This window comes from Mobula hypostoma, chromosome 8 (genome assembly GCF_963921235.1).
Source record: "Mobula hypostoma chromosome 8, sMobHyp1.1, whole genome shotgun sequence".
Taxonomy (NCBI): domain Eukaryota; kingdom Metazoa; phylum Chordata; class Chondrichthyes; order Myliobatiformes; family Myliobatidae; genus Mobula; species Mobula hypostoma.
Genome location: NC_086104.1, coordinates 57,631,643 through 57,655,021, shown reverse-complemented (window position 1 = coordinate 57,655,021; position 23,379 = coordinate 57,631,643). Strand labels below are relative to the sequence as shown.

At 43.0% G+C, this 23,379-nt stretch overlaps 1 protein-coding gene across 22 annotated transcripts in view; it reads left to right on the top strand.

Moving 5' to 3' along the window:
* LOC134350558 (girdin-like) overlaps window positions 1-23,379 on the top strand; it is a 280,107-nt gene that overhangs the window by 128,703 nt on the left and 128,025 nt on the right. For all 22 annotated transcript variants that reach the window (XM_063055910.1, XM_063055909.1, XM_063055907.1 and 19 more), the window contains exons 9-13: window positions 7,218-7,299; window positions 7,632-7,790; window positions 7,877-8,023; window positions 20,707-20,851; window positions 21,243-21,427. In XM_063055910.1, coding sequence (XP_062911980.1) covers window positions 7,218-7,299; window positions 7,632-7,790; window positions 7,877-8,023; window positions 20,707-20,851; window positions 21,243-21,427 — 718 coding nt within the window. The remainder of the gene's footprint in view (window positions 1-7,217; window positions 7,300-7,631; window positions 7,791-7,876; window positions 8,024-20,706; window positions 20,852-21,242; window positions 21,428-23,379) is intronic.

Below are 23,379 nucleotides of genomic sequence, written 5' to 3'. Positions count from 1 at the left end.
CCCCCAGCATTTTGTGTGTGTTGCTTGGATTTCCAGCATCTGCAGATTTTCTCTTGTTTCAGAAAGTACAGCAGTGTTCTGCACAGTGGACCCCATGAACAAGCTCAACTTTACATGAAAAAGAACATGCATTCTCGTATGCACCATGGGTCAAGAAAAGATTGTGAGTAGCTACATCGTTTCAGGATTGGAAGTGGCTGGTTTAGATGGTGAAAACTATTGTGACCTACCTAACATGTATGTGAAAGTATGTTTTCCACAAATGGAACATTCCACCAGAGGGATTTTCAGGGATGGACTCACCTGAAACATATCCATTTGCCAGTGATTGGTTCAGAAATTGAGCTGCTGATAGGGAGATTGGAGAAGGGAAGGAAGAACTAGCAGGCTTGTCCTCAGCCTCCAGCCCATTAACAGCTCTGATAGCCTGTAGCCATTCTTAAACTTTGTGGAACGATAAGTAAGCAGTGCTTTATAGGGGTCTTTTGCCTTCAGTAAGAGATTCTTAACAGTTTGCATTACTCTTTCCACTTCTTCATTTGCCTGTGGATACTGTGGACTGCTTGTCTGGTGTTTGAACTCATCAGCCCTAGAAAAGGCTTTGAATTCCGAGCAGCTGAATTGTGGCCCTTTGTCGGACACAAGTGTGTCTGGTATTCCATCGCAAGCGAATACAGCTTTCAGGTGCTGTATAACTGCTGCTGAGAATATAGGACAGCTTGGAACCTCAATGTTTTGTGATTAGTAATCTACAGTGAGACGATATTTGTCTCTTTCAGCCTGAAAATGTCTGTGCCTGCAATTTGTCATGGAAAGTCTGTATATTCTGTGGGACAGGGGTGCTCAGCATGATTTTTATGCAGATTTCTGCATGCTTCACATTGCTTTACATGATGTCCCAGCTTTGAGCTCAGACCAGGACACCACACAGATTGCCTTGCTCTTCGGCGACATTTTTTGATGCCTTGATGTCTTTAGTGGATTTCACTGATTATTTCAGCATGTGCAGAAGCAGTAATAATGAGTCTGGAGGCCTTTAGCAGCCAACCATCAAGGATGATGAGTGTGTATCTTTCAAACCAATAAGGCCTGAGTTTGTGAACTATTCTTGGAACAGTTGGCCTCCCATGTTCACAGTATTGCATGACATTGCTGCAGATTTGGTCCTTTTTCAACTCAGCGCAAATTTCGTCCAGTTTACTTTGATGCAGGAAAGCTTTTGTGTACCTGAGCTAAGTAGATGTTGGTATCTTTCACGAGGGCCGAGTCAGCTTCTGTCCACTCACTTTTCATTGCATCCTCGACAGAGTGTCTAGTATTGTGAAAGATTTGCCAGGGACATGTTCAGTGTCATAACAGTATCATATAAGCCTCATTCTGAATCTTTGCAGGCGTGGAGGTAAGTCATCCAAGTGTTTGGAGCTGCAAAGGCTAACAAGTGGTTTGTGATATATTTCAAGGAGAAATTTAATGCCAATCGAGTAGCAGCTGAAGCATTCACAAGCCCACATGAGAACCAGCGTCTCCTTTTCAACTTGCACGTAATGCTGTTCAGTTGGAGTCAGTGTTCTTGATGTACATGCCACCAGTTTCCATACACCATTGCAGTTTTGCATGAATAGTTCCCCTCGGCCAAAGGAAGAAGCATCTACTGAGGCCTTGGTTGCTTTGTTCGGCTCAAACAGCACCAATGCTGGCAGAGGTTTGAGCTCTACTTTAAGTGATGAGAATGACTTCTGCTGTGGTGCCCCCAGATCCAAACATTTCTCTGAGGGGAGGTCATGTAGTGGCTTTTGTGTTTTCTGTCAAAACTGGATTGAACCTTCCTAGATGTTTTACCATGCAAATGAAACTGCAGATCTCTGATAGATTTGTAGGTTGTTCCATATTCCAAATTCCTGCCAGTTTGATTGAATCTGTTTGCACTCCCTCTGAGGACAATTGGTGGCCCAAGAACTTCACCTCCAAATTCATAAATTCACATTTCTCTTTGTTCAGGGTGATTCCAGTCTGTTTCAGTCTCTCCAAGACAGCTTCCACTCTTTTGTAGTGTTCCTCACTTGAGCCTCCAAAGATGAGTATATTGTCCATGAGGCAGACTATTCCTTCCAGTCCCTCCAAAATTTGGTTCATCCTCATCTGAAAGAGTTCAGGGGCTGATGAGATGCCAAAAGGGAGTCTCTTGAAGGCTTGGCTTCCATAGGGTGTAATGAAGGTTGTGAGATTCTGTGACTCAGGAACTAAACAGATCTGCCAGAACAATGAGTTTGCATTTAGTTTGGTGACGAACTTTGCCCCACCCATCATATTCAATGTGTTCTCAACAGAGGGCAGAATAAACTTCTCACGCCTCACTGCATTATTCACTTTTGTGAGATCAACACAGACCCTCACGGCGCCATCTGGCTTGGAAACAGGAACAATGCCTGCACACCAGTCAGTAGGTCTGTTCATATAACCATATAATAATTACAGCACGGAAACAGGCCATCTCGGCCCTTCTAGTCCGTGCCGAACTCTTACCCTATCCTAGTCCCACCGACCTGCACTCAGCCCATAACCCTCCATTCCTTTCCTGTCCATATATCTGTCCAATTTAACTTTAAACGACAACATAGAACCTGCCTCAACCACTTCTGCTGGAAGCTCATTCCACACAGCTACCACTCTCTGAGTAAAGAAGTTCCCCTTCATGTTACGCCTAAACTTTTGTCCTCTAACTCTCAACCCATTCACTCTAGTTATGTTGTCAAACATCTCCATTTTCTCAAGTTCAGCTTTGACTTTGCTCATCAATGGGACTGGTATATGCCTCACTGCAGTCAGAGGGTAGGGCGTCACTTCTGGCCTCAGTTGGATAAGGTACTCCTCCTGTGAACAACTCTAGGTACATGTGCCACTGAACAATATTTAGCGATTCCAACCCTGCAATGAAGTTCAGCTTCTCGATGGCATGTTGCCCCAGTTTTGATGAGAAGAGATTCTGAACAATATAGACATCCTCTTTTAACTGTTTCTCATTTTTAATGGATGTTTCCCTAGCCCCATGAGCACTTTCAATCAGGTACCAGCAGGCGGCGCGGCATGGCAGCAGTGGCCTTTCGGATCCGGTGCTACTTTAATTTAGTTTTTTAAATTTAATTTTAAGGCACAATTAGGGTTTTGGGCAATGGATAACAGCGACGATCTACCATCGCCAGATACTGCTACAATACAGAGATTGCCCAGAAACAAACCTTTACAAAGATCTGCTGGTTAAACTGTGCGACCTCGGCTTGCTGAGGGAATCGGGCCTGCAGTCTTCGGAGTCACCTGATGCTGGAGGTGGGGACCTCGTAAGCGGTGTGCGAGTAAGCGGAAGTGAGGCGAGCGGGCAGGAGTCCATGCCAGCAAAAAAGCAAGCCCTAGCCGGCTGGCTCTCCCATCCATTCTGCTGTCCAATGGACATTAAGTTGGACGACATCCGACTCCAACAAAATACTCGGGAGTACAGAAATGGACAGAATCCTAGATGCTGCATTTCAGCTATTTACCTATGTAACAGTTTTTCCCCCAAGCCATCGGATTGTCAACCTACGCTACTCTGCTGTGCCTATTGTCTTGTTTATTATTTATCGTAATGCCTGCACTGTTCTGTGTACTTTATGCAGTCCTGGGTAGGTCTGTGATCTAGTGTAGTTTTTGTGTTGTTTTAAGCAGTTCAGTGTAGTTTTTGTATTGTTTCATGTAGCACCATGGTCCTGAAAAAGTTGTCTCGTTTTTACTGTGTACTGTACCAGCAGTTATGGTCGAAATGACAATAAAAAGTGACTTGACTTTGTTGGGTTTAGCGTAATGCCTGTTTTCTTTGCCAGTTTTGTGAACAGACATCGGGGACGGCTATGACATTTGCCCCAGTATCCATTTTGAACATCACGGCCTCATTTTGCAACTGAGTCGTAGTACACCAGCCTTGTCTATTTGAATCTAGAACCCCAAGTAAAGCTGTCTCTTCATCTGCACCTTTGACTTCGACCTACTGAAAAACTATTTATGAGTGACACTGGCTTTTATGATGGCCAACTGTATTGCATTGGTGGCATTTCACTTCTTTTGCTGGACAGAGCTCTTTGATGAGGAATGGAGACTTGCCACATATCCTACAGTTGTACATTTTACCTGCATGTTTTGCTTGTCTGTTTTGTTTGAGCTGAGCTGTACTGTCAACCTCTTTTTGTAGTCTTTCTGACTGCACCTTGTTTCCTCTCATATCTCGCATTTCACTTTCCTGTGAAATAGTCTTTGAATTTGTCCTTCACTGTTTTGTATTCCTTTTCCTGAGCATCTGTCAGTCATGATTTACCCATGATGTCATCTGCTTTGTCACCCATGCTGTATATCAGTGTATTTACTTGATGCTTTTCTAAAGCCTGAGTGAGATTACTTGCAGCGCTAAATCTCTTAAAGTATCTGAGCCATCTCTCAATGTCCCCTGGTTTAGAAAAATCATATATCTCAGGGGGCTTTATGGGTAAGCAGATGTAGATACTGCCAGTATTTGCTCAATTTTCCTGTTTGTTTGGTTAGTATTTTATTTATTTGTAATAATTAGGAGCTAGGATGTAGGAGCCATGTATCTATTCTGTATCTAGTCTTGCCTGTATTGTATTTTGTGTTACACGTTTCTTATGGGTCATGGTAATTTATCATGTGGGTTGGGCGTGGTAGAAGCAAATGAGTATACTTACGTATTCACACTTTGTCCTAGTTAGTTAGTTTATTTAGAGGCAGCCAGGGACAGGGGTGACTTATTTTTTGTTAACTGTTTAATTATGTTAATTAGAACACTAATTACTTTTATTTCGCCATACTACTAATTTAGTTTTGTTAGTTTCTAATATCGCTATAAGATTGTTCATTTCTGCTGGTTTGCAATAAAGTATCAAATGTACTTTTTCTCAACTTGGAACTGGATTATTTAGAAGTGTGTTATACAGCATTGAGTCCCTCGCTCAGTCTCTGAATGGTTTCGGTTTGTTTTCTCGTAACTGCTGAATAAGAAGTCAATCATTTAAAACTTAGGTGCACAGAAATTACTTCCCTCAGAGGGTGGTGAATCTCTGGAATGCACCACCTCCAAGAATAATAGAAACCAGATTACTGGATAAATCAAAGATGAAGATGGACAAATATCAGAAAGAAATGTAGAGGAATTGAGGGTCATGGGAACCTGGAACAGAAGAGGAGCTGAGGTCAGCATATTTCAACCATGATAATATTGAATTGCAGATGGGCTCAAAGGACCAAGTGGTGTGTTCTTGCTCATATTTTCTTGTGTTTTACTCGGAAGATAGAGTGAAAAAAATTGAGAGCATTTTGGCTGATTCTTAATCATTCGTTTTCCCTTTAAAGTGTTTAAGTCTTGTATTCTCAGTAACTTCAAATATTTATTTAATGAATTGCTGTAGCTTTCAGCCTATAAGAAGCCTAGTTTTATTTCCTCATCTATGGAAACTGACTCATTTGCCTGTTGTTACCTTACCACATTAAAGCAATGGCTCAATCAAATGCAACATTGCAATATCTAGTAAGCAAATCAAATATAATTGTTTAGTACAGATTTGTAAATTACAATATCACAAATATTGGGATATTATGTCTGAAATCTCACACATGAAGAATTTTATGTCCAAACATTTTCTAGTCTTTTTAACCTACAATATTTTAGAAATTGCTTACTCAATGAAACTTATTAACTACAGATGCTGAAAATCTGAAGACTCAGAAAGTGCAAGAAACACACAATGAGATTGCTAAAAATGCAATTTGACAAAGAATCAAGATTGTTTAATGTCATTTCCAGTACACAAGTGTAAAGGAGAAAGAAATAATTATTACTCAGATCTGATGCAGCACAAATGAACACAAAATTTAAAAAAATACTTTTTAACTTATAAATTCACCTTATTATTTGTTAATTTACTTGTGGTAATATTACAAGTATTACATGTGTTATCTGTGTGAGTTGTAAGTAATGTGCTGTGCACGCTGATCTGGTGCAACGTTGTTTTGTTTGGCGGTATATATGTGTATGGATGAATGACAATAAACTGAACTTGAACATGAATTTGATTAGCCTTACTGCTTGAGGAGAGTAACTATTTTTGAGTGTGGCAGTCCTGGCATGGATGCTATGTAGCCTCCTTCCCGATGGGAGTGGACCAAACAGATTGGATGGAATCCTTCATGATACTTCTAGCTTTTTTCCAGCTCCTTTCTGCATACATGTCATTGATAGCAGGTAGGCTAGTGCCAGTGATGCACTGGGCAGCTTTGACTACCCATTGTGGAGCCTTCCATTTTCACCACAGTGCAGTCCATACCTTGCAGTGATGCACAATACGGAATGCTCTCTGCTGCACATCTGTAGAAGACTGCGAGTATTGATGTGCATAGTACAGCTCCCTTCGGCCTCCTCAGAAAGTAGAGGCATTGATGAGCTTTCTTGATTATGTAAGATGCGTTCTGGGACAATGAAAGGTTATGCAAGATGTGCACTTCCAAGAGTTTGAAACTGCCTGTAGTTTCCACTGCTGTGATACCGATGTAAAGACGGGTGTGAGTGTGCTAAACATCGCCTTTATTTTGTTGACATTGAGGAAGAGTTTAATTTGCCTGGCACAAGGCCTTGAGCTGTTCCACCTCTCATCATTGTTGGTGATGAGCCCCACCCTTGTGTCAGCAGCGAACTTGACAATTTGATTACTCAGATGTTTGGCCATGTAGTTGTGTGTGAGCAGAGTGTACAGCAGTGGTTCAGCACATAGCCCTGGGGGCACCTGTGTTGAGGATGATTAGAGGAAATGGTTGTGCATCCTGACTCTCTGAGGTCTGTTGATTTGGAAGTCTGGCACCCAGTTGCACATTGGTGTAGTTAGATCGAGGAGTAGGAGTTGTTCACTAAGGTCTATGGGACAATAGTGTTCAATGCCAAACTGAAATCCAGAAACAGATTCTGGTGCAAAACAGATGCAGAGGGCCTTTGACTGCAATGTTAACTCATTTTATTCTTTTGACAAATGCTGCCTAATTACTGAGAAAATAGTCAACAATTCTGAAGTTAACTTTTAGCTTTGCTCATTATTCACATATAGTTTACGGATTTGTGGGATATGTATTCGAACTTGTATATTAATACATATCATAACAATTAATCATAATGAATCCTCCTCTTCAAGGGAAGAGAAAACAGAGCAATTGTTGGACAGTAAGCAAGAACTGGAGCAGATGGAAGTTGAACTAAAAAGACTACAACAAGAGGTGCGTATAAATGAGTTTAAACTCAGATTAATGGTCATGCATTTATAAAAACAAGTGCTTTTAAAGTTAAGTATTATATGCTGGGAGTAAATCTTACAATGGCTTCCAAGTATTGTACTTTGACTGTGTAGCAATCCTAAGAGCAAATAAAATAAAATTCCACTCATTTCTAAACAGCACATCAGATTGGAATATTCCAGTTGCAACATATCTGTGGACAAGTTGATTTGTTTTGAATATTTATTCTTTTAAAAAATCTTAATAAAACAAATGCAAGATCTATTCCCCCTTTCCATAATGTTTTGAAATGTAATTATATATTTATTTGCCAGAACCTACAACTTTTGTCTGATGCTCGTTCTGCTAGAACATATCGTGATGAGCTTGACTCATTACGTGAAAAAGCACTTAAAGTCGATAAGCTTGAAAGTGCAGTTATCCGATACAAAGATCGGCTTCATGACATTGAATTTTATAAAGCAAGAACTGAGGTATGTTGAGTAATCAAACCCAAGCATTTATTATTTCATCTATATGCAATATTCCTTGTTAATGTTCCTCATGATTGAACTTTTAGGAATTAAAAGAAGATAACAAAATATTGTTAGAGACAAAAATAATGTTGGAAGACCAACTTGAGGGAGCCCGAGCACGTTGTGACAAACTACATGAATTTGAGAAAGAGAACCTGCAGTTAATGGCTAAAGTACATGATATGGAGATGGTAGGTTTCAGTTTCATTTTCATGGCTTCTCGGGGTTGTGGATTTGGGCAGACTAGTAGTAGTTGATTGGTGATTAGGCACACAGGGCTGTCAGAACACATTTTGCAGATCTGAGGCCAGGGATCATTATCAAATTGAATGGTAAGTAGTCTTGAGGGCCAAGTGTTTTGCTGATCACTTTGCAAAAAATTTACTTTCAGTCCACAGGAGTGGCCCTGAGTTTCTGGTTGCTAGCTGGTTCACCATCACATTCCGACTGTGTGCTATCTTCCTGCAAGGACCAATGCAAGCTTAAGGAACAATATTTCCCATCTGACCATGTTACGAGCTTCCCGACTCAATATCAAATTCTCCGACCTTAGATAATTTATGCTCTCTTTCTGTAAATATCAGAATTGGCCATATCTGCCCATCTTAATTTTTGCTCAGGTTTTTTTTTGCCTTTTTGTGAATCTGGTTTGGCTTTAACTAATGTTGAACTGCAAAATTAAATCATCTGGTCCCACACTATTAGATAATCCCTTTGTTGTACCTATCCTTTCTCAACCTCTCTGTGAGTTAAAACTAACTCTTATTTCTCTTTTCTATGTATATAATCCTGGAACTGCAACATTGGCTGTTTTTCTTTCCACAAATTATCTCTGACCTACTGAATATTTCCAGCACTTTCTATTTTTACTTAAGATTCCAGCAGCTGCAATTTTATGATTTGTTGGCTTAATTCTACTATTTGCCTGTGTTTTTGTGGGAACCATGTATTACTTTGTATGGCAGTCTGATAGAGTTAGGGATGTGGGGGTGAGTGTGGAAGTAAAGAGGAAGGATTTTGAAAGGGCCACACTGGGTTGGACATGTCCAGCGTGTTATTATGCAGTGTGAAGTTCGTCACAGATCTATTCACCCATTCATTTCCCTTCTCTATATTATGTATTTTATGATGGTGGTTCTATTACAGAAATAATTCTGTACTAATATAAGTAATTTCTTTGTTTACCCTTTGCCACTGTAATTTTCTTAATCTGTTTTCCTAACTTCCATCGACTCTTACATTGATGGTTCTCACTATTTCTTTGCTCCTGTTTGCTTCACTCTCTTCTCTTTTCCCACTATATTAGATGGTTTTTTAGAAGTAAGTTTTGATTAATCTTTTTGATACTGCGTATGCTGAATCATGAAGAGCAGCATCAGGCACAAAGTCTAAATTCATTCAGAAGGCCTAAGCAGTGGTGGGAGGATAAAGTTGACTTTCCCAGCCAATCTGAGAGAGCTTGGTAACAATGGAAAGTAAGAAAGTGAGCAAGGAGACTAAAAGTAGAAAGAAAGTGTAGGGATGCCTTAATTTCATTAGGCAGAATTCACCCAGACTGTCAATGGTTAAGTTCACTGTGCATGTTACATGCTAAGCGGTACGTTATTAGGTTTTGGGGGTGGGTCTTTATGTGTGTGTGTGTGTGTGTGTGTGTGTGTGTGTGTATATATATATATATATATATATACATACACACACACAAAACACACACACACCATCGTCATTTTTTGGGTTTCAGTAAAGTGTATGTTAGAAGTGATTATACTTGCGTCAGTTGTTGTCGGCACTCCTACACTGGTGACCCCAATGCTTCTCTGGACAATTCCGGAGTGATTTTGCTCATTTTACAATCATGACTGCAAAGCCGTTGCTCTCAAGCTCCCTGAATTCTGGCAGGAACATGGTTTGGTTTGCTCACTGTGACAACATGAAATATTACTACGTCGTCACAGCATTACACAGCCCTACAGCGATGAGCATCCTACAGCACACCCTGGAAGTCGACAGGTACAAGATTCTTCTAGAGACTTTCAAACTTTCCGAGTCTGTGTGCCTCCATCGGCTCCTCTCACTGCCCGGCTTAGGTGACACCAAGCAGTTGAAGTTGATGGACCTCATGTAGCCCTTCCTTGGCAGACATCAGCCATGTTTCAACTTCAGAGTGTTTTTCCTTCAACAACTACCAAGTAAGGTGCGGTCGGCTCTGGTTGGCTCTCTCCTCAAAGACCTCTGGGCTCTAGCAAGAGCCGCTGACAAGGTGTTTTCCTTCACCAAGAGAGCCTGTGCAACCATGCAGCTGGATGACTTCGCCAGCTCACCACCACTTGAACATGAGACAATTGCCGTGGTTCAATGAAGGTCTCCTACCCTGTGTTTCTACCACATGAGGTTTGGGCCGAGAGCTTAAGAAGTGTCACCCACCATGTAGGTTCAAGGAGTCGGGAAACGGAATGGCCAGCGCCTGTTAGCTGCTATGGGTGTCGGCAGGTCAGGCAGTTTGTTGTTTGTTACAGACTCTGTTTCCGGGCGCTGTTTCCTCTGTGTCATGGGCACTCAGGTGAGCATCTTTCCCGCGTCTAAATTGGACATATGAAATGGGGAATATGGACCGTCTCTTGGGGCCGTAAATGGCAGCGCCATCTGGACTTTTGCTAAGCATGAGATGGCGTTGTGCTTCGGCGGGCAGAAGTTCTGCTAGAATTTTTTGTTGGCAGCAGTGTCTACCCCCCCATTGGGGGCCGACTCCCTCTGCACTAGCAGCCTTCTCATTGATATCTAGATCTGGCACCTCATCAACGCAAAGACTTGCTACTCCCTGTCTGGCACTTCAAAGTTGTCCAGTGCCTTTTCTGCCTCTGACAACTTCCTCCACCTTCTTGCTGAGTTCCCGGACCTGACTGAGCCCACCTTTTCTTCCTCCACCACTAAACACAGGGTGGATCAGTACATCCTCACCACCGGCTCGCCTGTTCACGCCCACGCCAAGCACCTTGACCTGGAGAAGCTGGCCTTTGCCAAGGCCGAGTTTGATGCCATGGAGCACCTGGGCATCATTACATGGTCCAGCAGTCCATGAGCTTTCCGTCTCCACATCGTGCAAAAACCAGGGGGTGGGTAGTGTCCATGTGGCAATTATCACCGTCTCAATGACACCACAGCCCCTGATCAATACCCAATTTCACACATCCAGGATTTCACTGCCCACCAGGCAGGGAAAATTGTTTTCTCGAAGGTGGACCTCGTCCACGGTTATGACCAGGTCCTTGTCCACCCGAGGTGACATTCCTAAAACTACTGTTATTACACCATTTGATTTGTTTGAGTTCTTTCGAATGCCATTCGGGCTGAAGAATGTGGCCCAGACCTTTCAGCACCTCGTGGACAGTGTTCTCAGGGATTTGCCTTTCCTGTTTGTTTACCTAGATGACATTTTGGTAGCCAGTTCTTCTAGGGACAAAGATCTATTACACTAGAGAGTCCTTTTTGAATGCCTTAGTCGTATCGTCAACCCAGCAAAGTACCAGTTTGGACTGTCCGTGGTCGATTTCCTCGGACACCACATCAATGCAGTGGGGGCAGTTCCCCGCTGCCTAAAGTTAAGGCTGTTAAGCATTTCCTTCAGTCAATCACCATTAAGGCTCTGCAGGAGTTTTTGGGCATGGTGAATTTTATCACCATTTTATCCCCAAAGTGGCTCAGCTCATGTGCCCCCTCTATGAGGCCCTTAAGGGCAAAGCCTAAGCACGTCATGAACTAGACAGGGGAAAGGTCTGAGGCATTCTCAGACACTAAGGAGGCATTGTCTAATGTGATGCTGCTGGCGCACTCCCTCCCATACGCACCAATCGCTCTCATCACAGATGCGTCGGATTGCATGGTTGGCAGGGTGCATGAGCAGTTGGTCAGTGGTGTTTGGCAGCCTCTCACCTTTTTTTAGCCTTCAGCCCAAGTACAGCATTTTCGACCGTGAGCTTCTCAGCCTGTACCTGGCAATGCTACATTTTTGTTCTCTCCTAGAAGGCCATCTATTTACAGTTTCTGTGGATCATAAGCCCCTAACATTCTCCATGACTAAGGTCTGTGAACCTTGGTCTGCTTGACAGCAGTGCCCTCTCTTTTTTATTTCAGAGTTCACCACGGACACCGAGCATGTCGCAGGGAAGCATAACCTCATGGTTGACTACATGGTCCTTCACTGGTGCTGTCCATTTGAGTGTGGACTATGCTCAGTCTGGTCAGGTCACTCGTCTGAGGGCTACTGGTACCATGTAACCCAGTACTACCTGTCGTATGGTCAGGTGGTCAGCGACTAAACCGGCTCCCCCACCAGGCTTGCCAGGTGAGGAGGGTGGCTAGACACCCTGCAGGATGAAAAACAAGACCTGTCAAAGGGCGGATGAACCCTCTCGTAAGGTCAGCGGCTATCTAGCAAAAACATGCCGTGAAGCGTGGAAAGGGCATCCCTTGCATTGAAGCTTGATCTGGTCATTCACTGCAACAGAACTTCCCCCAGCCGTCTTGGACTCCACCATACCGCTGGATTTGGGAGGGGATGTCGAGAAGGTGGGTCTGGGCCTGTGCAACCCCCTACTCACCTAAAATCCACTCAGGCACACGCTGTTTCTTTCTGAAGATTGGAGTACCACCCCACTAACTGACTGAAAGGAACCATCATCATCCTATGGGATGGATAGCCAGAGAGAGAGATGCTCAGATGGCGGCAGGCCAGGTTTCAAACCTGAGCGGCAGGCACTGCATTTGACAAACATACGGTTGAAATTGGTGGACATTACTTTCAGTGACAGTGGCAATTCACTACAGTGTGATGTGTCAATGGGGCGATCCAGGCTGGTTGTGCCTTAGAGCTGGCGACGGCGCGTTTTCAGTGTGGTCCATGGGCTTTCTCACCCAGGCCAGAGGGCATTGCAGAAACTGGTGACAGAAAAATTTTGTGACACAAAAGGATGTCAGGGACTGGGCTAGTGTTTGTTTGGCGTGTCAGTGCACAAAGGTGCATCAGCACGCCAAGGCTCCTTTTGCAGTCCCTGAGCAGTGTTTCGACTATGTAAACGTGGATTTGGTTGGTCCATTGCCCCCGTCCCATGGGTTTACTCACCTCCTCAGCATCATTGAATCAACCACATGTTGGCTGGGAGCAGTTCTGCTATCATCCATTTCAGCCACGGAGGTGGCGCAAGTGTTTGTTGATCCATGGATCGTTTGGTTCGGCATCCCATCATATATCATCAGAACGAGGGGTGCAGTTTATGTCTGAGCTTTGGTGTGCAGTTGCCCATGACCTGGGGGTCAAACTGCACTGGATCACGGCTTATCACCCTCAGGCCAATGGTCTGTGTGAGCAGTTCCACCTTTCAATGAAAGCTGCTCTCCGTGCATGCCTCAGTGCCAGCTGTTGGGTGGATAGAATGCTGTGGGTCATGTTAGGCCTGAGGACAGCTCCTAAGGTGGACCTTCAGTCTTCTGCAGAGCTTGTTTGCAGGCGATCCCTGCTGGTGCCAGGAGAGTTTCTCCCAATATCCAAGGTCCCATGGTCCCTTTCGCAACAGTGGCCAGCTATTATGGACAGCACCAAAACTTTTGCTCCGATGCCCATGACGCAGCATGGCCTGCTGCGGCCACACCTGTTGCTGGATCTATGGGAGGCAAACTATCTGTTTGTGCATCATGATGGACATCAAGGTCCCCTTCAGCCACCTTATGATGACTCGTTCCGCATGTTGGAAGCAGGGGATATGTTTTTTACACTGGACTCTGGAGGTATCCCAGACAGTATTTCTGTGGATCGTCTTAAGCCTGCCAATTTGGATCTGGACTCTCCAGTTGAAATGGCACAGCCCCCATGGAGGGGCCAGTCTCCCACCTCCAGACTTTCTAACATTAACTGTTCTTCCTCCCCAGCACCTGCCCGTGAAGGCAGGAGTAGGTTTAGCCGAGTTTTGTGGGCCCCTGCTCGTTTGACTTTGTCGATTAGAGTGAATTCTGGGGGGTGGGGGGGTGGCATGTGTATGGACTCCTTAGTTTCATGAGGCAGAATTTACCCAGACTGTTAAGGGTTAAGTTACGCGTCTGTTACATGTTACGTTGTATGTTATTACGTTTTAGGGGAGGGTTTATATATATGTGTGTGTGTACATATATAACGCTGTCATTAGTTGGGTTACAATAAAGTGTATGTTAGCAGTAATTACACTTGTGTCGATTTTTGTCAACACTCCTACAAAAGTAATGTAACTGGATGACCATCAGATCTTATTCAGTATCGTTAAAAGTGTACTTAGTCATCCATCCGGGTAGTGCTAGAATAGTTGTCTGTGCCTTTAAGGGAGACATCACCATCCAAATAGGTCAGTCTTCCTGTAACTTAACTACCAGGCAATACCTTGAAAAAGTTGTGCCAAAGTGTACCTATTGTCTATCTTTATTGTATCAGGACTGATTGTGCATGTAACTGCATAGTGTTAATGTTTAGTCTCTGTTTGGAAGTTCAGCACGCGTGTGCGTCTTAGATGAGATGTATTCGCTTACATTTTTCGCCGTTATGTATAAGATGCAGGGTGGGTGGGATTCTAATGTTGTTTGTATTATGTTCCTTCAGGATTGCCACTACCGTATTAGTACCGTATTAGTGCTGGTATTTTTTATACTGCATACACAGTAGACAATAGACAATAGGTGCAGGAGTAGACCATTCGGCCCTTCGAGCCAGCACCGCCATTCACTGTGATCATGGCTGATCATCCACAATCAGTATCCAGTTCCTGCCTTATCCCCATAATCTTTGATTCCGCTATCTTTAAGAGCTCTATCCATCTCTTTCTTGAAAGCATCCAGAGACTTGGCCTCCATAGCCTTCTGGGGCAGAGCATTCCATATATCCACCACTCTCTGGGTGAAAATGTTTTTCCTCAACTCTGTTCTAAATGGCCTACCCCTAATTCTTAAACTGTGGCCTCTGGTTCTGGACTCACCCATCAGCGGGGACATGCTTCCTGCCTGCAGCGTGTCCAATCCCTTAATAATCTTATATGTTTCAATAAGATCCCCTCTCAGCCTTCTAAATTCCAGAGTCTACAAGCCCAGTCACTCCAATCTTTCGACATATGACAGTCCCGCCATCCCGGGAATTAACCTTGTGAACCTACGCTGCACTCCCTCAATAGCAAGAATGTCCTTCCTCAAATTTGGAGACCAAAACTGCACACAATACTCCAGGTGTGGTCTCACCAGGGTCCTGTACAGCTGCAGAAGGACCTCTTTGCTCTTATACTCAATTCCCCTTGTTATGAAGGCCAGCATGCCATTAGCTTTTTTCACTGCCTGTTGTACTTGCATGCTTGCTTTCAGTGACTGATGCACAAGAACACCTAGATCTCGTTGTGCTTCCCCTTTTCCTAACTTGACTCCACTTAGATAATAATCTGCCTTCCCGTTCTTACCACCAAAGTGGATAACCTCACATTTATCCACATTAAACTGCATCTGCCCACTCACCCAGCCTGTCCAAGTCACCCTGCATTCTCATAACATCCTCCTCACATTTCACATTGCCTCCCAGCTTTGTGTCATCGGCAAATTTGCTAATGTTACTTTTAATTCCCTCATCGAAATCATTAATATATATTGTAAACAGCTGCTGTCCCAGCACTGAACCCTGCGGTACCCCACTGGTCACCACCTGCCATTCCAAAAGAGACCCGTTAATCGCTATTCTTTGTTTTCTGTCAGCCAGCCAATTTTCAATCCATGTCAGTACTCTGCCCCCAATACCATGTGCTCTAGTTTTGCCCACTAATCTCCTATGTGGGACTTTATCAAAGGCTTTCTGAAAGTCCAGGTACACTACATCCACTGGCTCTCCCTTGTCCATTTTCATATTTACATCCTCAAAAAATTCCAGAAGATTAGTCAAGCACGATTTCCCCTTCGTAAATCCATGCTGACTCGGACCAATCCTGTTACTACTATCCAGATGTGTCGTAATTTCATCTTTTATAATTGACTCCAACATCTTTCCCACCACTGACATCAGGCTAACCGGTCTATAATTCCCTGTTTTCTCTCTTCCTCCCTTCTTGAAGAGAGGGATAACATTAGCCACCCTCCAATCCACAGGAACTGATCCTGAATCTATAGAACATTGGAAAATGATTACCAATGTGTCCATGATTTCTAAAGCCACCTCCTTAAGTACCCTGGGATGCAGACCATCAGGTCCCGGGGAAATATCAGCCTTCATTCCCAACAGCCTATCCAACACCAATTCCTGCCTAATATAAATTTCCTTCAATTCATCCATTACCCTAGGTCTTTTGGCCACTATTACATCTGGGAGATTGTTTGTGTCTTCCCCAGTGAAGACAGATCCAAAGTACCTGTTCAACTCGTCTGCCATTTCCTTTTTCCCCATAATAAATTCACCCACTTCTGTCTTCAAGGGCCCAGTTTTGGTCTTAACTATTTTTTTCCTTTTCACATACCTAAAGAAGCTTTTACTATCCTCCTTTATATTCTTGGCTAGTTTACCTTCGTACCTCATTTTTTCTCCGCGTATTGCCTTTTTAGTTACCTTCTGTTGCTCTTTAAAAGTTTCCAATCCTCCGGCTTCCCACTCGTCTTTGCTATGTTATACTTCTCTTTTATTTTTAATGCTGTCCATTACTTCCCTTGTCAGCCACGGCCTCCCCTTAGGATCATTCTTCCTCTTTGGAATGAACTGATCCTGCACCTTCCGCATTATTCCCAGAAACACTTGCCATTGCTGTTCCACTGTCATCCCTGCTAGGGTATTGCTCCATTGAACTTTGGCTAGCTCCTCCCTCATAGTACCATAGTTCCCTTTGTTCAACTGTAATACTGACACTTCTGAGTTTCCCTTCTCCCTCTCAAATTGTAGATTAAAACTTATCATATCATGGTCACTACCTCCTAATGGCTCCTTTACCTCGAGGTCCCTGATCAAACCCGGTTCATTGCACAACACTAAGTCCAGAATTGCGTTCTCTCTGGTAGGCTCCAGTACAAGCTGTTCTAAGAATCCATCTCGGAGGGACTCCACAAACTCCCTTTCTTGGAGTCCAGCATCAACCTGATTCCTCCAGTCTACCTGCATGTTGAAGTCCCCCATAACAACTGTAGCATTACCTTTGCGACATGCCAATTTTAACTCTTGATTCAACTTACACCCTACATCCAGACTACTGTTTGGGGGCCTGTAGATAACTCCCACTAGGGTCTTTCTACCCTTAGAATTTCTCAGTTCTATCCATACTGACTCTATGTCTGCTGATCTTATGTTCCCCCTCACAAGGGACTGAATATCATTCCTCACCAACAGAGCCATCCCACCCCCTCTGCCCATCAGTCTGTCCTTCCAATAGGACGTATACCCTTGAATATTCATTTCCCAGGCCCTGTCCACTTGAAGCCATATCTCTACTATTCCCACACCATCATACTTACCAATTTCCAACTGTGCCTCAAGATCATCCACTTTATTTCTTATACTCCTTTCATTCATATACAATACTTTTAATTCATTACCCCCCTGACCTCCCATATCAGTTCCTATATCACTTGGCCATACTGTACGATCCCTTCTTGAGCTTTCTGCTCTGTTGATTCTGCTGTCATTCTTAACTTTTCTTATTCTCACTTTCCCTTTATCTCCATCCTTATGTTTCCAGTTCGTCCCCTCCCCCCCACAACATAGTTTAAACACACCCGTGTTGTAGAGGCAAACCTGGCTGCTAGAATGCTGGTGCCCTGCTTATTAAGGTGCAACCCGTCCCTTTTGTACAATTCATCCTTACCCCGAAACATACCCCAGTGGTCCAAAAATGTAAATCCTTGATTCCTGCACCAGTTCCTCAGCCACACATTCAGATCCATTATCTCCCTGTTCTTGACCACTCCAGCATGGGGAAGTGGAAGCAAACCGGAGATAACCACCCTGGAAGTCCTGCTTTTCAGCCTTCTTCCGAGTTCTCTGAAGTCGTGCTATAGAATGTCTTTCCTCCTCTTCCCCACGTCATTTGTGCCGACATGCACCACCACTTCTGGATGTTCTCCTTCACCCTTGAGGATTCCTTGTAATCGGTCCATGGCGTCTTGGATCCTGGCACCAGGGAGGCAATACACCATCCTTAAATCCCGCCTGTTGCCGCAGGAACCCCTTTCTGTACCTCTCACTATGGAATCCCCTACTACCACGGCTCTGCCTGATGTCTGTCTCCTCAGGTTTGCCTCAGCGCCAATTGTTGGCTTGCACACCCGTCCGCCTCTCAGACTGGCACTGTCTTCTGTCCCAACAGCTTCCAAGAGGGAGAACCTGTTTACGAGAGACACATCTCCCGGGGTCTCCTGTACTTCAAGCATCCTTTCCTTGCTCATCGTCGTCCTCCTACTCTCTTCCTGTATCCTGGGTGTAACGACCTCACTGTAGGTCCTGTCCAGAAAACTCTCATTCTCCCGAATTAACCTAACGTCATTCAGTTGCCTCTCCAATGCTGCAACACAGTCCTTCAGAAGCTGAATCTGGACACATTTTCCGCAGGTGTAGGATCCAGAGGCACCATCAGTATCCCTGACCTCCCACATCATGCACGCAGCACACTGAATCAGCCCAGCAGTCATCTCTTCTCCACGTCTCATCCTCTCCGACTGTGGTGTAGTCTCTTCCCTCAGCCTCCTCGCCGAAGACTCCTGAGCCAAAGACATACTTATCTCACAAGGCACTTCCCTTGACAAGGCTGCTCCCCGACAGGCTGCTCCCCTAGAGCGAGCCTTGCTTATATTAGCTGATAATTTCAGTAATTAGCTTCAGCTGCCTCGCCTCCTCCGACCTGGAAGGTCTGGTTAGCTCGCTGCTCACAACCGGCTTTTTAAATCAGCTGCTCCTTCTCAGCCAATCCCTGCACTCGCTCCTTCACCTGCCTCGCCTTCTCCGACCTCGAAGTATTTGTTGTCCTGAGTGTGTAATTTTCCCCAGGCTACAAAATTTTTTTTTTAGATTAGATTATGAGGACACTCAGTCCTCGTTTTTTGTCATTTAGAAATGCATGCATTAAAAAATGATACAATGTTCCTCCAGAAAGATATCACAGAAACACAGGACAAACCAAGACTAAAACTGACAAAACCACATAATTATAACATATAGTTACAATAATGCAAAGCAATACTGTAATTTGATAAAGAGCAGACCATGGTCCCAATAGCCCCATCATCTCACGCAGACACGGAAGCGCTGCAAACATGTCGATGCATTGGAAGCACCTGCCCGCAGCCGACTCTGAGTCCGTCTGAAAACTTCGAGCCTCTGACACTGAGCACCATCTCTGCCAAGCGCTTCAACCCCGCCCCGGCCGCCGAGCAACAAGCAAAGCTGAGGACTCGGGGTCTTCCCCCCCGGAGATTCTGGATCACACAGTAACAGCGGCAGCGAAACAGGCATTTCAGACGTTTCACCAGATGTTCCTCTGTGCTCTCACGTCTGTCTCCATCAAATCAGGATTGTGCACAGCACTCTACTTGACAGATAACAGATATCATTCTGGAGTGGCCGCTGCAAGCTGCGTCGTGCTGCCATCTTCTCCTCCCCAGGAGTGGGGTTAATTCCAAGCCAGTTTAGAGGGTCTCTGTTGTATGCAGTATAATATGTCCACGTGGGTTCGAACCCCACTCCTGGTACCAAATTTTGTAGCCTGAGGAAAAGTACACACTCAGGACAAGAAATACTTTTTTCAGGTTTTAATTCCTTTATCTGTTTTAGATACTTAAGTGCCAGAAGAGGGTCGCAAAACAAAACGAACGAATTTACAACTAGTTCTTGCAGTTACAATCTCAGTTTAACTTTCGATCCACACCCTTGTGTATGGACAAAATTGCGTATGCAGTATAAAAAATACCAGAACTAATATGGTAGTGGCAATCCTGAAGGAACACAATACAAACAACATTAGAATTCTACCCACCCTGCATCTTATACATAACGGCGAAAAATGTAGGCGAATACATCTGATCTAAGACGCATACACGTGCTGAACTTCCGAACAGAGACTAAACATTCACGTTTTACGATTACATGCACAATCAGTCCTGATACAATAAAGTTAGACAAGAGATACACTTTGGCACAACTTTTACAAGGTATTGCCTGGTAATTAAATTACAGGAAGACTGACCTCCTTGGATGGTGAGGAACTTTGCATAAGCCAAGCTATCCAGCGTCGATTTCTTCACCCGTGGAAATCTAAAGCATCCACATGTAAAACATGTCAAATTACCGATATTCTCGATTCGCCAACAAGCATAAATGAATTCACATGGATATCGTCAATTAATGCTCACCTTTCCTCACCATGCCCAGTCTCAATTCCAATGTCCCACCAGTGTCTTCAGCAGAAAACAAAATGGTCTCACCACTCTGCCAAGTGTGCGTAATGACATCACCGTCTCCCTTAAAGGCATGGACAACTATTCTAGTGTTACCTGGATGGATGCCTAAGTACACTTTTAACGATACTGAATAAGATCCGACGGCCGCCCGGTTACGGTAATAAAACCGATGAGCATTTAAAAATGTAATATGGATCAGCACTTCCATACAAAACTGTGGGAGTAAAGTTAACTATAAATGGTAAAATTATATCCCAATATTACAAAAATAACATTCAAATATCATGCACATGAAGTTTTGCGAATTTTACTGTTCTGTGCCATTCACTGATATTTCATAAATTTGAAGATATCTCTTTTTGGTTTAATGTCTTTTTGTTCTAATTTAGTACACTAGTTTTCACCTTCATTTCTAGTGATGTTTCTGCTCATTTGAGTTGTACTTTTTTCATTAAAGGAACGTGACACAGACAGGAAACGTATTGAGGAATTAATGGAAGAAAATTTGTCTCTTGAAATGGCTCAAAAGCAAAGCATGGATGAATCATTGCACTTAGGCTGGGAGCTAGAACAGTTATCCAAAACCACTGAATTTTCTGAGGGTAGTTAAAGTTATTTTGAACTTACATCATTTAATAGTTTTAGATAACTTTTTGTCAATTTGTTTCATGCCATTTTAATAAAGATATTTTTCATACCTTTGCTAAAATTCTTTAATTGCTCTACTATAATGTTTTCTTAAAATTACAAAAATATAAGCAGACATTTAATTAAAGAACAAAATGATAATTTTACTATATTGTATATTTATTTTCTGATGTTTAATTACTGGTGAGAATTTTTCAGTTGATTTAACTGAAAGATTTTTGCCATGCTGAATTTGATTTGATTAAACTACTAAGTCATAAAAGTACTGTTCTATGACTGAAATTTATTAAAAATACATTGATAAGTTATTCATTTACTCTTTTCTTTTTCTTAAAATACTTGCAGTGCCACACAAGTCTCTTGGTCAAGAAGTGAATGAGTTAACCTCAAGTCGTTTACTTAAGATGGAAAAAGAAAACCAGGCTCTGCTGAAAACTGTGGAGGAACTTCGCATTGCTGTGAATTCTGCAGATAGCAGTAACCTTAAATTTCTGGAACTTGAAAAGGAGAACCAGAGACTAAAGAAAAAGGTGTCAGTAATTGTCAGAAGTGTTAAAAATGTTAAGGAACACAATGAACAAATGAAAACTAAAGATTCCTTTAGCCTTTTGAGCATGTCCATCTAACTCAATCTAATCTATACAGTTGCTTCCATCTGTACAGCATAATTATTAGATTTCATTCTTCTTGAAGGAGTTAAAAAGGGACATCTTAAAGCTAGCAGTAGATAGCTGGAAGGATAAAAATAAACATTATTTCTCTATAAGGCAATGCAGAAGGTTCTAAAGGTTGGTGATACTAGTATCTCTTGATCTGTCATTTACAAATTAAGATTTTTGTCATTTGCAAAACTAGAGTGACTCTTCATGTACCAATTGTTACTTATATTGTGTTCCAGAAATCGAAGACTCTTTATTAAATGATTATTTTCTTGCCTCTTAACTAGTTCAAGTTATGACCTGAAACTGAATTTTATGTTTACCAGTTGGAGTTGTATTTGACCCTGAGAAGAGTTTCTGATCATGTATTGAAACTATTGTCACTCAGACTGCCTCAGTACATGTGACAATAATAAACTAATTTATTATAATTATGACAATTATCAATCATGTGCTCTCTCAACTTGAATTTTTCATAAGCTTAATTTACGTCTTGCGTATTGCCTGGACTTATTTCCTGGCATAATTTACATATTACTATTTAATTATTTATGGTGCAACTGTAATGAAAACCAATTTCCCTCGGGATCAATAAAGTATGACTATGACCTCGCCTTTACTGACCTGTACTGGCTTACTGTTCCAACACTACCTTTGTAGAAGTTCCATCTTTGTGCTTACTTAAATTTATGACTTAGCCTCTCCTGAGTTCTATAATCTCCTGATGAAGGGTCTCAGGCAGAAATGTCGACTGTTAGTCCCCTTCATAGATGCTGCCTGACCTGCAGAGTTCCTACAGCATTTTGTGCTTGTTGCTCAAGATTTCCAGCGTCTACAGAATCTTTTGTGATTACATCCTCAATTGCTTGGGACCCTGAATTATCCATTTCTCAATCTACAGTGCATCTTCTCTCTACCACTGGAGGCTCTGCCTTTAATTGCTTTGGATCTAGACTTACCTCCTTAAACATACTTAAATTCATGAGTAACCAAGGTTTTACTTCTGATACCTTTCTCAGTCATGAATCTGGGGTCAGGCTCTGATAATCCCATTTCTGGAGCCTAGCATCACGCGAGTTGTGAGCAATCAGCAAGCAATTCAAGTTTTATCTTGTCCTGCAGCAATAGCTATTTTCTTTGTTGCTCCTAACTGATGATGTCATAAGCAAGTTCTTCAAAGAATTTGAGGCTGTGTTGAGAAATTTCTAAATCTCCTCCGCAATCTCTATCAGCACAGGTGCACCACAAGGCCATGTGTTTAGCTTCTTGGTCTGCTCACTTTATATTTATGATTGTGAGGCTAAACATACCTCCAGTGTCATTTAAGTTTGCTGATGACACCACTATCATTGGCTGAATCAAAGGTGGTGACGAATCAAAATTTAGGAGGGAGATTAAAATTCTGGCTGAGTGGTATCACAACAGCAGCTTCTCACTCCACGTCAGCAAGACCAAGGAGCTAACTGTTGACTTCAGGAGGAGGAAACCGGAGGTCCATGAGCCTGGCCTCATTGGGGGATCAGCAAATTTAAGTTCCTTGGTGTTATCATTTCAGATAATCTGTCCTGGTCTGACACATGAAGAAAGCCATTATGAAGAAAGCAGCCCTACTTCCTTAGAAGTTTGCGAAGATTTGGCATGATATCGAAAACATAGAGCAACTTCTATAGATGTATGGTGGAGAGTATATTGACTGGTTGCATCAAGGCCTGGTGTGGAACACCAATGCCCTTGAACAGAAAAGGCTACAAAACATAGTGGATATGGCCCAGTCCATCATGTGTAAAACCCTCCCCACCGTTGAACACGTCTACAGGGAGTGC